Source organism: Perca fluviatilis, chromosome 20 (assembly GCF_010015445.1).
Source record: "Perca fluviatilis chromosome 20, GENO_Pfluv_1.0, whole genome shotgun sequence".
NCBI lineage: Eukaryota > Metazoa > Chordata > Actinopteri > Perciformes > Percidae > Perca > Perca fluviatilis.
The window spans coordinates 17137961-17152963 of record NC_053131.1 but is presented as its reverse complement, the minus strand read 5'-3'; the positions used below and the strand labels follow the sequence as shown (position 1 = coordinate 17152963).

Below are 15003 nucleotides of genomic sequence, written 5' to 3'. Positions count from 1 at the left end.
AACATTAAACAGATGTTAAAGACTAGAAATACTGACAGAATTGTCCCTCCACATAGTGCAACTTAAATCATGTCCTCCCTCTGTTCCTTCTTCTTTCATACCAAAGTACGAAATGCTGTACAATCATTAGAGATGTTGCTGTCCACAGTCATAGATTTTGTGATCCTTTTTGTAGTTTAATGTGGTCTGAATCACTAATTAAAAACTATTAATATAATGTTGAGGGAACATTTTACCTTTGTTTTCTTTAGAGAGCTTGGGCTGAAACGAGCCTGCAAAACACAATGATACATTGGGCTATACACACAATTGACCTGACTGATAACACAATATATATATTTTATATGTAAATCAGTGAAGCCATGGCATCATTTTTATTCTTGTATTATTACTTGTCATTGAATACTGTTTTCTAAAGTGAAAAAAACCCTCCATCAAGTTCATATGGAATTGAAATGGCCCAAAGTAAATATGTCGCGTGTGTTTAAAATCGTTGTAAGATAGTGTGAAATACCTCACAGTGAAGGCTCACTACGGGGCCAGACAAACAGAAAAAGTGCTGGCACATCAAAATATATATATATATATATAATTTTTAGGACTTTTAATTGATGATTACCTTTCTTTTAAGCTTCATATACAGAACCTGGTAAAAAAAAGTTGGGTTGAAGCTAGGTTTTTTTCTTTAGGAACAAATCTTGTTTTACTTTTTCTGCCAGAAAAAGGCTAGTTGATACCACATTTCTCTCTATTATTGATTATGGTAATCTGTGTACATGAATGCCCCATCAAAGTGTCTTCAGTTGTTGGATGCTGTGTATCATGGAGCTTTAAGGTTCAGTTCAAAATTGCAGCCACTTCCTCAATACATTATCCACCCACACAGTGAATTTGCCCTCTCTGTCAAATCGCCAGCTTATTCACCTTTATATGTTCATATACAAAGGCATTTTTAGGCAGGCTCCCATGTTACATATCTGAATTTCTTTCTTTTACACAGAGTACTTATGGTTTACGGTCTCAGAACATTATCTCATTGAATGTACCTCAAGCCCAGACAGAGTTCTTTAAAAAGGCTTTCATGTTTGCTGCACCTTCTACTTGGAATGACCTACAGAAAACACTCAAATTACAGTGTCTAATTTCCTTAAACGATTTTAAAGGTTAGGTTAAAACCATAAAACATGAGTCCATCCACACGTGCAAATGTTTTAACTAATGGTACTTTAATTTAATTGAAATGCACTTTAGTTGTCTTTGCCTCTTTTGTGTTTGTTTTGTGATTGTAAATTGTTTTTATATGTAACTAACGTGTTCTGCTATCTTGGCCAGGTCTCTCTTGAAAAAGAGATTTTATATCTCAATGAGACTAACCTGGTTAAATAAAGGTTAAATTAAAAATAAAAAAAAAATTAAAAACAGCAGTGATGGGCTTTTTCTGCATTGATTTACAGCCGATTGTATTTAGTTCATGTGACTGATGGCACGCTAGATGGATTACATGTAGGCCTGGGTTGATTTGTTTTTTACTGTATGCTCAGTAATCTCTGTTTTGTATCACACCAATCTGGATTTGTTGTGAGGTCAAAGGGTTGCAGTTCTGTGTCAAAGCAGTACTTGACCTGCAAAAGTTCATTTTGACATCCAAAGCTACGAGCTTATCTTGTGTTTAGAGTGCTCACATTCCTCGGATGTCAGGAGGACACAAGTTGTTGCATTCTCATCCAACACCCCCATCTTATGGTGTGGATTGAGTACTGAAGCCTCAAGCATTGTTTCCGGTTTATCTTCTTCCTGATTCTTTCAATTAAAACACACACAAATGTCAAATTAACCATATATTCTAACAAAAATGTATGAAGCAGATACAATATCATAAACAAGTGTCTTATAGATTCTAATACAATAGTGCCTTTGTAAAAGTTATGTAGGTGTTGATTCTACTCTATGCCAATTTTTCGCCCATTGTTTGTTGTTGTTATACATGTAGGTGTTCATGGTATATTGTCCCCTGATTTTCAAACTTGAGGTGAGGTACAAATGGCATTATTGCCTTACAGTGTTATGCAAACCAGTACAACACCTGATCTAACTACACGCCTGAAATTAGACATTCAACTTTATTGTCATTGCACAGAGTAATGAGACAATGAAATGCAGTTTAGTATCCATCCAGAAGTGCAAAAAAGCAGTAAAGTAGCTTACAGAGTAATGTAGCCTACATATGTACAGTATTGTGGTAATATAATGAATAATATTAAACAGTAAGGGGTAGATATGAATATGCAAGCTTTATAAAGTAGGAACAGTATTGACAGTATGAACAGTGTGAAATGAATATGTTAAGATACATGTACAGTATAAACATGTGCAACAAGTACCCAAAATATGTAGTGCATTCGTATAAGTAGTGTAGTAGTCTACATATGAATACATTATACAGTATGGACAATAGTCTAAATATAAATAGGTTGTAAGAGCCTAGTACATGTACATGTATGACAGAAGGAATAAATTAATGATTATTTTATAGTTCACAAAGGTATCGCAAAGCAATATGAAAATTTCTTCACACCTAGTAGCTCATCATAATTTGTCCGAAGTGCTCCAGTGGCTTGAAAACTTTGAGCCAATAACACATTTTTACCACTAGATGGAGTTGCAACCTCATTATTAGCAGTATGACGGTCAGAACTAGGCCAACTTAGTCAACTCTTAAACATATTAGAGAGATTCTGATTGTTTTATTCTTTCGTGTCCCTTTTTAAAGTTTGGTAAGACTATATATAACAAGATTATTTATTGTTGCTGGTGATCCAGATGAAGACTGTAAATAAGTGCCAACAAATACCTGAAACTCCAGATAACTCCACAAGGTGGAGTAGTTTGCTCAGCTTTTGAGACCAGCTAAGGACAGTACATCATTTACAAAACTGCTCATGTGTCATTAGACAGTTGTATTCTTTCTGTAGCCCTAATTATTATATTATTACATAAGTGGAGCTTCCACTCCTATATAATAGGCCTATAAAAGGCTTAAAAAAAAGTGTTGTTATTGGTAAAGTTGAATAAATGCTATATTAGAGGTGATGCTCTTCAGCTTCCAACGTCAAGGCGGCATATTTATGCACATGCTGATCTATTGTCATGAATGTTCAATGCTCTCAAGATTTATGAATGATCAGAATGGTTGGTTTATGGTCACGTAACATCCTCTCTTCTTACACCATTTAGGAAGTTCAACTGCTTTTTACTGGTGGTAACTCATTCTTTGGAAAATTAGAAGCACTCACAGGAAACTCCCTTCGTTTGATTTCCAACCACTCAACCTCAAGATTCATCTGAATACATCCTGTTGTATCAGCATTTCATTGTCATCCAAAGCTGAAAAGTCACGTCACCATCACCTTTATTTTCTGAATAACACGTTGAGAGTTCACACTCATTGAAATTTCATAAATGTATACCATAAAGGCCAAACTGTTTCACATCTTTTTTTTATTTCATTACATAAGAACATACATACATACAAAGCAAACATTATTATAAAGAGTTTATGAAACTCACAGTTCATTGTCTGTAGAAATAACACAATCCCTACAAACATTTACAATTAACTCTAGTATAGAGTTCTGATTATACCTAAGAAAACCCAAACTCCCATTCAGAAAAAAATACCAACATCCAAATTGACTCACACCTTACATACCCACAGCAGATATGTACACATTCGTATGAAGTTGTAATAGTCTCCAGATCATTAGAAATCAGATTAGAGGGTGGAAATAAGGCTGGGACAATTATGTGAGATAATGTGAGACTTGGTGTAGAAAGGGTTTAGGTTGGGTGTGGAGTTTAACCCCCATAAAGTTGGTTTGGAATGCAATACAAACAAGGAAAATAAAACAATGTACCAATGTTTCTATTTCTACCTATAAGGGATCCCAGTTTTTTTTGGAGGAGGGCATACAAAGCCGGTCACTTTCAGTTTCCAATCCTGGCTTCTGCTTTGGTGTGTTGATTTGTCTGTCCAGGGGCCAAAGAATGAGTCTCTGTTTTCTTGCTCATACACCACTGTTGATCCCCACTCATCTAGGAAACAGTCCATTTTTTTCTGTCTTTTCTTCTTTAAACCCTCCACCTCCCTCCTCCTTCTCCTTCTCTCCCAAATACCTATCCCACCCTTTCTGCCCCTCTTGTCCTCTTGCCCGGAGTGAAGTGGAGACATGTGTTTCCCTGCACCTGCATGGAGAGAAAGGAAGAAAAGTGAAGTCAGATCTCTCCCTCCCTCCCTCCCTGCAGAGGAGAGCAGACAGACTGGCGCCTAGCATGGAACTTTCATTAACCCCAGGCAGATAGCAATGAATCCGCAACACATTCACTGGCCTGTTTAATTGGCAACCGTGGTGAATGTGAAGTGTACGGGGAACTTCATCTTAGAGCACATCAATGCCGGCACTATTCTCGCTGGTATTACACGTTTTATTTTCAAGTTATTTCATTTTTAAAGTCAAAACAAGACGCTGTTGTAATTCTAAGCGAGTGGCCCGAAGATATGTTTCCACGCACATTTCTCTTGTGATTTTAGTTATTTAGGAAGCCATTGAGATTCATTATATAGAGACCAATACATACCATGGTCTGCCATCCTCGTCCTAATGGCACAACCGTCCTTCTTCTTTGGAGAAATTGCGAGCAAGGTCGGCAGTCTGAATGGAGAGCAAAAAGAGTGTCAATGCAACCATGACAATACTCTTCTAATTGCATTCAAAAAAAGAATAATGTGTGTGCGGGGGTAGCCTATAACCTGTTTTCCACAACATTACATACTGTATCAGAGAACATCTGCTATGGCATCACATCTAAAATACAACGTTAGCGCCATGCATGCAAGCGGGGATGCACATTGTGTTGCAAGTGAAATAAACTTTACAAAATCCACAGATCATGGACTTAAATTGTCTTTCGCAGTGCAATGCAGAGATCTGTATAGTGCAGAGAGCTAGAGGCCTACACGACTAGCTGTTCGTGACTGTCAGTGTCTGAAGGACAAGCATGAGTCCACCCTGCAGCCCGCATCTCCCCTCACCTTTATTGACAAAACCATCTCCGGCGTGGCTGTGTCCTCCGCCTCCAACGCGATCTGCAGGTCGAAGATGTAGTCGATAACATGTTGCAGGATCTCCACCTGGCTGACCGACTGGTTCTGCGGGATGCTCGGCACCAGCTCCTTCAGCTTAGAGTAGCAGTCGTTCATGTCGCACAGGGCGCCCACCGGCTCCTCCAGACACGAGTGTTTATTCCGGCTGATGGCGAGACTCTGCTCCGAAATGCAGCACACGGCCTTGTAACAGCTCCTCACCGAGCGGACGGGACTGATGGCTTTCATAATGAAAACAGAAACAATAACAACAACAACAACAAGACTCGGCTTGACGTTTAAGTATAAGTTTGTGATGGTTTTCTTCCTCTTGCGGTCTTCCTTTGTCGCTGTCCTAAAAAGCTACAGTGCTCTGACAGCGACTACAGTTAGGTCTTTATACAATACGCGCCTGCGGACGCCCCCTTCCTCGCATCGTGTTCTGATTGGCCAGTGTAAAGAGCAAGCCCATTCTCATTGGCTGATATCACCTTGTGGAAAGGTTGGAAATAACGAGGAAATTAGGGCTGGGATGCCTAAAGGGGATTGTCAATCAATTCGTTACCTCAATTTCAGGTGGTGGTATTTATTTTTAAACAGATAGAAAAGGTTGTAAAAGTGGGTCACATTACAAGTTTGCAAGAATCTCCAGTAAAAGAGAGGAATACTTTTAGTTTACAACTAGGCTACTTAACTTTGTAGGTGTGATTGCAAGAAGATATGGCTGTTTTGATTATAGCTTTTTCTACAGTTTATATATGTCACTCTTAATTTACTTAGGCTACTTTAAAAAATGTATAATTCCAGACGAATGAAACTCTTCTCAGGCCTACTTGAGCTTATCATGTTCCATTTTAGATATGCTAATTATTATGGCCTATTCTTATTGATTACTGTAAATCCTAATGAAGTTTGACTGCTTGTCTAACCGTGTCAAGACTTTAAAAACACTATATAGACAGATATAGGCTATATGTAGATCCTTAAGTAGTATATGTGCTTATACTAGGACACACTACCCCCAAAATTGTGCATACAAAAACAAAAATGTTGAAAATAGGATATTTACATAAAATAGGTAAAAGGTCAGTGGAAGGCCAGGCTATTTTCTCCTAAAGAAATAGCTAAGAACATGTTATTCTGATGATCGACCATTGGATATGGATTTATTGACTGCTTATTTATGTTTAACTTCTAGTCCTCCTCTTATAGCCCTATTGCATATGTATATATGATCAACAATGATTCAAACTGGCAAATAATATTAAAGGTGCGCTTAATCCGTCCAGTCACTTACTGCTAAAATCTAACCCTCTTTTGGGTTAAACAGTTTTATGAACATTATATTTTAACAATTCCAAATGTTGCTCCGTTTTAGTTTACATCAAAGCACGTCCCGTTCTGCTCCTATTTGGGTCTTATTTTCCCCTTTTCTCACAATCCTGTTTTGTGGAGGAATGCAGGCCTGAGCCAGCTGTGTGTCCTATCCCGGCCCAGCTGTGTTGATCTAACGCGCCAGTCCCAGACATGCTGGCGCCAGCCTCCCGACGTCATCCATTCACCCCGACGCGCACTCCCCTCTTTGGCAGACGGCCCGCCCTCCCCCGTCCACCACCAGAGGGGAGAAAAGCAGAGGCGCTCAGAGATCCGATTGGAAGACGGGGTCTGTCACTCACGGACATAGATCTACGCCCCCAATCCCTCCTCCAGTCTGCAGTTGTACTCAGAGAAAGTTAGAGGAAAACCTTTCCAAATACTCCATAACTGTGTAATGGTGAATAGCCAACATGGCCTGGAGACGAATCTCTTCATAAGAAGTGACAGGAAAGCAGTCAACATCATTATTAAAGCCGGGACAAATCCAAATAACACTGTCATGTAATGTTGTCCGTATAGTTTACAGTAATTAGATAAAGTAGCTCAGCGGTCCGTGAGTGCCAGGATGTTAGCCTGTTTGTGGGTTTGAACTAGGCATTCATATTATGGCAGAGTTGGCATTAGACTGTTATGTCACATGTAACAAAAAGAGTGGATTAAATGTAACACATTTATATAATTATATAAGCCGACTGTTATCTTAATTTTGCACACATTTGTGCGTAAATGCGCACGGCTGGAGATATGCTCCCCATTATGCAGAGGTTTAACAGATGTTCAAGTCACTGCCTTCCTCCTGGTAATCAAACCCCTAAACCCCCACCATCCTCCTCACAACCATTGACCCTGTATGCCGAGTCACTCAGCGACCTCACTTTAGAGCAAACCACAATATTGAACCGTGAGACAGGACTTCAGTCCAGTGCTATTTTAGAGATATATTGTGTAAGCAGGGTATCTAAACAAGACTTTGACCTTAAATATCTTTCTTAAATAAGTCACGGGGAGGACAGATATCGCACTGCATTTCCCAGGTCTGGTGGGAAAATAATTGTTCGTATTTGCTGATTTAGCGACAGGGCTTACTGGGTTTGGGCAAAATAGATTGAAATTACAGGCCTCCATGTCGAGTCGACCTAAACATTATCCCATTTGATTTTGATGATCCAGAGAAAGCACTGCCCCTGAATCCATAGTTATTTCTAGGAACTATAGGAGTTATTTCTAGGATATCAAAAATGCCAACAGAGTATTTTCCTCCCATGACAGTGCTTGTCTGCAGATTCCAGAGTGTTCAGTGCGTAAATCTGTGCGCGAGACACACACACACACACACACACACACACACACACACACACACACACACACACACACACACACACACACACACACACACACACACACACACACACTAGTGTGTCTGGGCAGAGATCAGGTGCTTGTCGGAAAGGCCCCGGACACAATCGGGTCTCTCTTTCAATGGATGGGAGAATTCCGAGCCTGGCGTCAGTGAGTCTGCCTCTCACCCCGCCCTCCCTCTCCCGCTCCCTCTCCCTCTCCTCCGCTGTACGTAGACCTCTTTTTTTTTTTTTTTTTTTTTCATTAAATTTCAACCCACTACATTTTATTTACAGCCAAATACTAAAATACAATCACATAAAAAAATAAACCTAAACATCCGTTCCACTTGTATGACTGAATGCGTTTCCATACCTGCAGGATCTATATCTCACCCCTTCTACTCATCTTTACCTTTCAAAGCACCTTCTCTCATTATAAACAAAGTGTCTCTTTCTACTTCTGGTAACAACAGCACAGAGTGAAGAGTAATGAGGGTCATCTTGTGAGATGAGACAGAAGGAGGGAGGGAAACCACCACACTGTCATGTGGAGAGGCAGTCTTGTATACAGAAGGGTATCTTTTTCATCCACAAGTGCAGGCCCATCTTTTTTCTTTTGGGGGGGGTAATGAAGTGGCAAGAAACACACTGAAACTTAATTCTTTGTAAACCGGTGTGTGTCGTGCAGGATTCCTCCTCCTCTGCTCCCTGTTTTCACTCTGTCCTTCATGAAAGACGCTACAGTCTTCTCCATCAGCTTTGAACCGCCTACAGATCCAGAGCTTTTGTCCCTTGTGACCCAGGCAGTGACATGACATTTTATGCACATTGTTGATTTGTACTGGTCCCTTGTTATTTATGTTTGAGTCTCTTGTTCAAGCGTGTGCATAATGATCTTGCTTGGTTTTTAGATGAGAGGATACTCAATGTATTAAGAACGAAACTCACCCACATACTTCATTCATTGATTCATTCAATCACTCACCCACTATGTGCCTTCTGTGGCTGTTAGGAGGCATAGCAAACTCTATGGACCATGATAAAAAACCCTTTAAGTATTTGACACTGTGGCTGTCTGGTTAACCCTAGAAAATATGCATCTTGGTTGAGCCAGTTCATAATACAGGTGTGACTGCATTCAAACACATTTAACACTCACAGGGATTTGACCTCTCAGACCAAATTTGGTGGTGGACAAAATTAAATGATTATTGCAAAATGCAAATATTGTATATATATAATATTTGAATGTATTTTTTCTATGTTTTTCCATTTGAGAAAAATCATCAATGTTTCTTAAATATAGGTCAGTTTACTCGTCACAAGGAGGGCTCAAAACCGGTAAAAACTGTTGCATAATGTCCTCTGTTGTGCTGGCTGTGAGGAACTTTGTTTTATTTATTTTTATTTAACCAGGTAAGTTCTCAGTTGCACCCTGTCACATTCACACAGTTACACATTCATACCTGGAAGCTGCCCAGTACAACCACAGTCTGATCGGCTGGCCACTAAGCAGCGCCACAGGAGGCCTCAGTGGTGGTAATGAGGGAGGGACAAGCGGATTTTATCCTGTTGGTCAGGGGATTGAACCAGCAACCTCCCAGTCACAAGCTCGCTTCTTTAACCTTTAGGCCACCACTGCCTTTGTCAATAACCCTACTGGTGTCATTGTAATGTCATCATGGTTTTCTTAGGTTGGGCTTGAAAACTACACAATAGGCTCGTACGAGCCAGGTTGGCGCAGAATCGATCACGGCGATCGCCGCCCAATGCATGCTGGTTAGATTTGTGTCCGACTTGCTCTGACGTCATGCACACTTGGGCAATAATAACCTCACGAGATCAAGGCGGCCGCAGGTTAGAGACAGGCAGCGCAGTTGCTTTTCACCGACTGCAAGACCCAGGCGGACCCAGGGCATGCTGGGAAACGCCTGCCTCTCAGCTGATGCTGATGACGTTTTATATAAACTTTTTATTGATTTTGAATTGGAGGGATTTTAAATGCTATTTGTCGGATTTAAAGGCTAATTCTGTACATGTGTGGCTGATAGTGATGTTTAGAAGTCAGAGAGACTAAATCTGTTCAGATTACTGATCATCTACAACGTGTTGTTAATTAAAATCAGCAACAGCTCACATGTAGAGTTGTTTTATGTAGAATAAAAACAACTGGAGACTTGTGTACAAGCTGATATATGGGTCTGATAACATTTTATTAAATCGGAATCGGACCACAGTGTTTCTGTCACTTCCTGTTCAGCCTGAAGGCTGGTGGAAACGGCTGGAAACTGTCCGATTTGATAGCGGATTTTTGTCACCGCCCCCGGCTGCCGCCACCTGCTCTCGTCCACTTTACAGGCGAGGCATTACAATCTAGGGGTGTGGAGTTTCAAATGTTTGGGTATTTACCAGACAAGGAGCATATAATTGCATTATGGGAATTGTAGTAATGTATGGGTCAAGGGTCAACTGTATAAAATCAGGATGTTTTGGCCTCTGCTGCATCAGTTTGGAGTTATAATAAATATTTGTCTCTTTCACGTCCGCCACCCTTATGGTTTTATGGTAGTGGGATACTAAATCACCAGAATATTCATTCAAGATGCTTTTTGATCTCATATGTGAACTACTGTCTGTCTCAACTGTAGCTAAATACAATTTGGATGTGAACAGAATATGTGAAAAGGGCTATCCTTGTTTTGCCACTGAACAGGAATCATTTGACCAAAAATAGTTGGTGGCAAAGTAGATGTTGCATTAAACATACTTTGACAGAAATACTAGCAGTAATCACAATTTGGTAATATGGTGCTTGGCGGTACAACGCACCTTAAACCATAATATCTAGCAGAAGTCAGAGGCAACAGTTTCACACTACCCTGGCTGCTGATTGTGGGAATTTGCTGTTGTCATTATCATGTTGTCAGGTGGCCCTGTCTATGTCCTTGGATGTGAATATTCAACTGGTCCACGCAGGAATAAATGGAGGCCATACAACTGTATTGCAGGTGGGACATAAGACACAGAAGGCCATAAAGCCCATGGCCACCAAAACAAGCTGACTGTGATGTTCAGTGTGACTGGGCGGGCGGAGAAGCTGCCAGCTGTTGGTCATACTATTGTTTTGTCGTTTTCATCGTCCCTGACTGGAACAGTCCGTTAATTCTGCAGCCATACAATAAGGGTAAACAGCTTGCTTTGTGTAAGCATAGTTAAGGCCAGACTTGGTGATCATGGTTGGGGCTAGTTGGTTTAGGCGAGGGTAATCTGATTAGTCATAACACCTCATTCCTCTCAAACAACTTTTTGAATTGTATGTGGTAATTTCTGATTAATAAATGTACTTATTCAGAAGAGAGATCAGTCTGCCCACAGATTGTTAAGTAGTCAGACTCAGAATGATAATTTACAGCCACTCTAGAGCTGACAGTGAACTTGCTGCTGTAGTCTTCCACTGGATGACCATTAATGGAAGCACTGTAGGCCCTTATATTCTTCTAAAACCATTCCTCTGTTTTCAAAACCTACAAATAAACTCCAGAATGAGTGTCTGCAGACAGCCCAAAGACAGGGTGTCTGCTAGTTGTCTCCACATTGCCAGGGAAAAATGAGTCTGATCCACATCCAGTCTTGGGCTCTCTCTCAGTGTGGAGCTACATCTTTAATCGCTAAACCATATCAAGACCTATGCAACAATTTGCAGATGACTACCAGATGATGACCATAATAATTACAAAAAATACTCTTGTGTAATTGCTGTTCTTACTGTTGTTTTGTAAGTGGGACATTTGTGGTAAATGCACTTTAAACTCAATTGAACTAGAATTTTGACCTTGTAATTACGGACTGTCTGGGACCCCACACAGAGCACAGCCTGTACATAAAGACGCAAAAAGTGTTTGAGAGTGGGATCCAAGTAAATTCCTGCACTTCTTTGATTCAGTATACTAAACTGCTATTGAATATAATGCTGGGAGAAAATATAAATACTCAGACTGCAGCTTGATGTGTTGTTTTAAAGCCACCCAAGCTAGGAGAGAAGCTTGCAAGTTGTGTTGGAAGGAGACGACTGAAATGGAAATAAACCAATCCCCACTTTTATGAGCAATTACAATGGTGTATTAAGTTGCAGTGAGAGGTTCAGCTGGCTGGTCTGTGCACGGTGAGGTGATCGAGGCATAATACTTTTCATTTTGTTCGCAGACCCCACACAACGCAAGTTGCATGCATGTGTTTTTGTGAGGAGACTACATGGGCTGGGGGAGCAAGATGGAGAGATACAAACAGGAAATTTGTACGGGTGACCAGGAAGCCCAAATGAAGAGAACAATCTAAGAGAGGCAGAGAACATTAATGTGGAAAATGGCTGCAGGATAAACTTGAGGGCGAGTGACAGAAAGGAGAAAGAGACACTCAGATGGCGAAAGAAAGAGAGGGATTGAGAGAAAGAAAGACGTAGAGGAGCCTGACTATGGCTGCTGCTGCAGGGGTTCAGCTGGTCAGGCTTCACAGAGACACACAGACAGAGGCCATTAGGTCCCTGGTGGGTATCTCTGCACCTGTGTGTGTGTGTGTGTGTGTGTGTGTGTGTGTGTGTGTGTTTCTAGGTCAAGTAGGTCCCTGACATCTTAGATGCGCCGCAGCAGTGACTTTCTCCTTCTGTCACTGGCTTTGTATTCTTTTAACACTTTGTCTTTCGTCTGTCCCCCCACCCCCACACACACACACACACACACACACACACACACACACACACACACACACACACACACACACACACAGTCTTGCATGTACAAATGGATATACAAGCACACATGCATGAGCACACACTCGCCACCCCTCCTCATCTCTCTTGCCTTTTCCTTGTGCTGCTAATGAATTGAAACAGTGGAGACTGACACACGATACACAGATGATTCCCAACGCCCCCCCACACACACACACACACACACACACGCACAGACGCGCGCACACACACACACACCCTTTCCTAATCTGGGTCAGTGGTGCCCCTCTTGGTCACCCCTGTTGGAGCCCTCCAGACGGAGGGGGCAGAGTGGGAGCAGAGAGGTCTGGGCTCTCAGTGACCTGATTAAAAGCTCTATCACAGACTACTGAGCTCCGTAGCCAATCACACACAACACACACCCTGGGCCTTGCTACTGGATTGTCTCTCACTCCCTCTGGCTCTCATATACTTGTCTGTTTATACGCTTTCTCCATTTAGAGTGATTTATATTTTCTTATAATACGTTTTCTGTTCACCCTCATCCCCCTCATCCCCTCCCAAACACTAACATACCCTCTTCCACTGAAGTGGCTTTAATTATGGCAGTGTGATGTGCACAGCATCATGGGATGGACATGAGCACTCAGGGAAAATAGACACTCTGCCAGCTGGTCAGCTATGCATTGCCATGTTCAGCTGGGAATTAGGAAGCAAGTCTTAATTGGGTTTTGTGTGCGAAACCATCAAAAACCCATCACGTCATTAAAGTTGTAATGGTCCAATGTGTTTTTAAACACATTGGACACATATTGCTGTTCTTGTTTGGCCGTAAACCATTTTAAGCCATCACCCAGATATAAAGAGACCATCATCCCACTCTATGATCCATTGCACCTCGGTCACCGCTGTTGTTGCTGCTTATGAAGTGCTAAGCAAAAATGCTTGAAAATCTATGTATTGGTTCTTAGAATAAAAGCTGAAGTAACACAACCGTGAGTCACTTGCCAAGAGAATAACACTACCAGGAAATGCCTATATCGGTTTAGCCATGTCTGGTCTGTGTGTATTGTTTTATGGACACTTCCTGCTAACATTCTCTGGCTACTCTGTAATTTACTGAAAATATCCTTGCACCACTAAGTTAAGAGTCTGGCCAAAGTGGAGGGTCAAAGCCACTCAAGATTTCTAAAAATATTGCTTCCTTCAATTCCCTAGAATGGCCAAAAGAGGAATATGGTCTGTGGAAGCCAGTTCTCACGAACTGGACTCACTTAGGCTTACTGTCATTTGTATTAAATGTTAAAAGGTTGCTTCACCCAAATAAAAATTCTATCCCACAAACAAAATTCTATCCTCTGTTGTATTGGGTTGGAAGCAGTACTTGCAGAGACGGTGTCCTGGTAGTTGAGATGCCTGAGGCCATGTTCAGACCAACATTAACACTGAGTTATAAAATGCAAGTACCATTCATTTCAGTGATACCACTGTATTGACACATTGGGGACACCAACGCAGGGCTTATTCGAAACAAATGAAGCAGAATTTGTTGCAACATCATTCAGCAAATACCTAGAAAGGCACATTTCTGGTAGTATTATTAACTTAAACTCTATGCAAAATGTTTTAGCGTCTGATGAGCTGTCAAACTCATACATGTATTACTCAGTCTATTTACTTTCTCACTTGTATCTGTAGCACCACAGCCATTTGTTTTCTTTCTTTCTTTTAATCGCAGTGCTATTTTCGGTCTGAAAGCATGCTTACACTGCTAACACCTACAACGTTCCCAGTTAGAGGCAGGAAACTTTGTCATATGTCATCACCCTTTCTCTTTACGTATACTGCCATACCATCAAATTAAAGGTAAGAATGCCATAAACAACCTTTAAAAAAAAAATCTCAGAGTAGGATATCTCAAAACATGGGAAAGGAATACCAAAAGTAGCTGCAGGGCAGGATACTTTGGGGTTGTGAGTGAGAAAATATGTTGTTTTTTGTAATTTGGATGAATCAACCTTTGAAAAGCAGAAGGGGCCAATTATTAGTGAAGGCAGAGAAAGAGACAACTGGTTCAGGCTGATGACCTCAACACAGTGAGCTCAGATAAAGACGAGCACTTCAAACACCACTGATAAGCTTCACAGTGAAGGACGCAGAGCAGCTCCTTTGGCCAAAACAAGAGATAGCCCTGACAAAGCCCAGCTTATGAGAGGTGAGAATTATTGTTAAACTGATACAAATCACTGTGTCTCTGCACTGTATTCACAAAAGGCTCAAGTGTAAAGATATTTGTTCCCTGTGGGTTCCATGTTGAGCGTCAGCAGAGGATAAGAGTGTGAAGGATTCGGTCATATGGGACATCACCTTTATCTAATCAGTGTTAATACAGTCAACAGTGGCATTTTGTAACCGGATAG

General features: G+C 41.0%; 1 protein-coding gene across 1 annotated transcript; it reads right to left on the bottom strand.

The window, feature by feature from the left end:
* Window positions 1-3483: 3483 nt before the first annotated feature.
* On the bottom strand, window positions 3484-5522 carry id3 (inhibitor of DNA binding 3). Its single transcript, XM_039786823.1, has 3 exons — window positions 5090-5522; window positions 4636-4709; window positions 3484-4242 (listed from the first exon to the last, which is right to left on the bottom strand). Exons 1-2 carry the CDS (start codon window positions 5387-5389, stop codon window positions 4656-4658), a joined length of 354 nt encoding a protein of 117 aa, XP_039642757.1. The 5' UTR covers window positions 5390-5522; the 3' UTR covers window positions 3484-4242; window positions 4636-4655.
* Window positions 5523-15003: the final 9481 nt, after the last annotated feature.

Excerpts from the sequence above, each read along its gene's own strand:
- id3 (XM_039786823.1), bottom strand. The coding sequence starts at position 5,389 with ATGAAAGCCATCAGTCCCGTCCGCTCGGTGAGGAGCTGTTACAAGGCC. Across the intron at positions 4,710-5,089 it reads AGATGGTTTTGTCAATAAAG|ACTGCCGACCTTGCTCGCAA; the intron begins GTGAGGGGAGAT and ends CTCTCCATTCAG.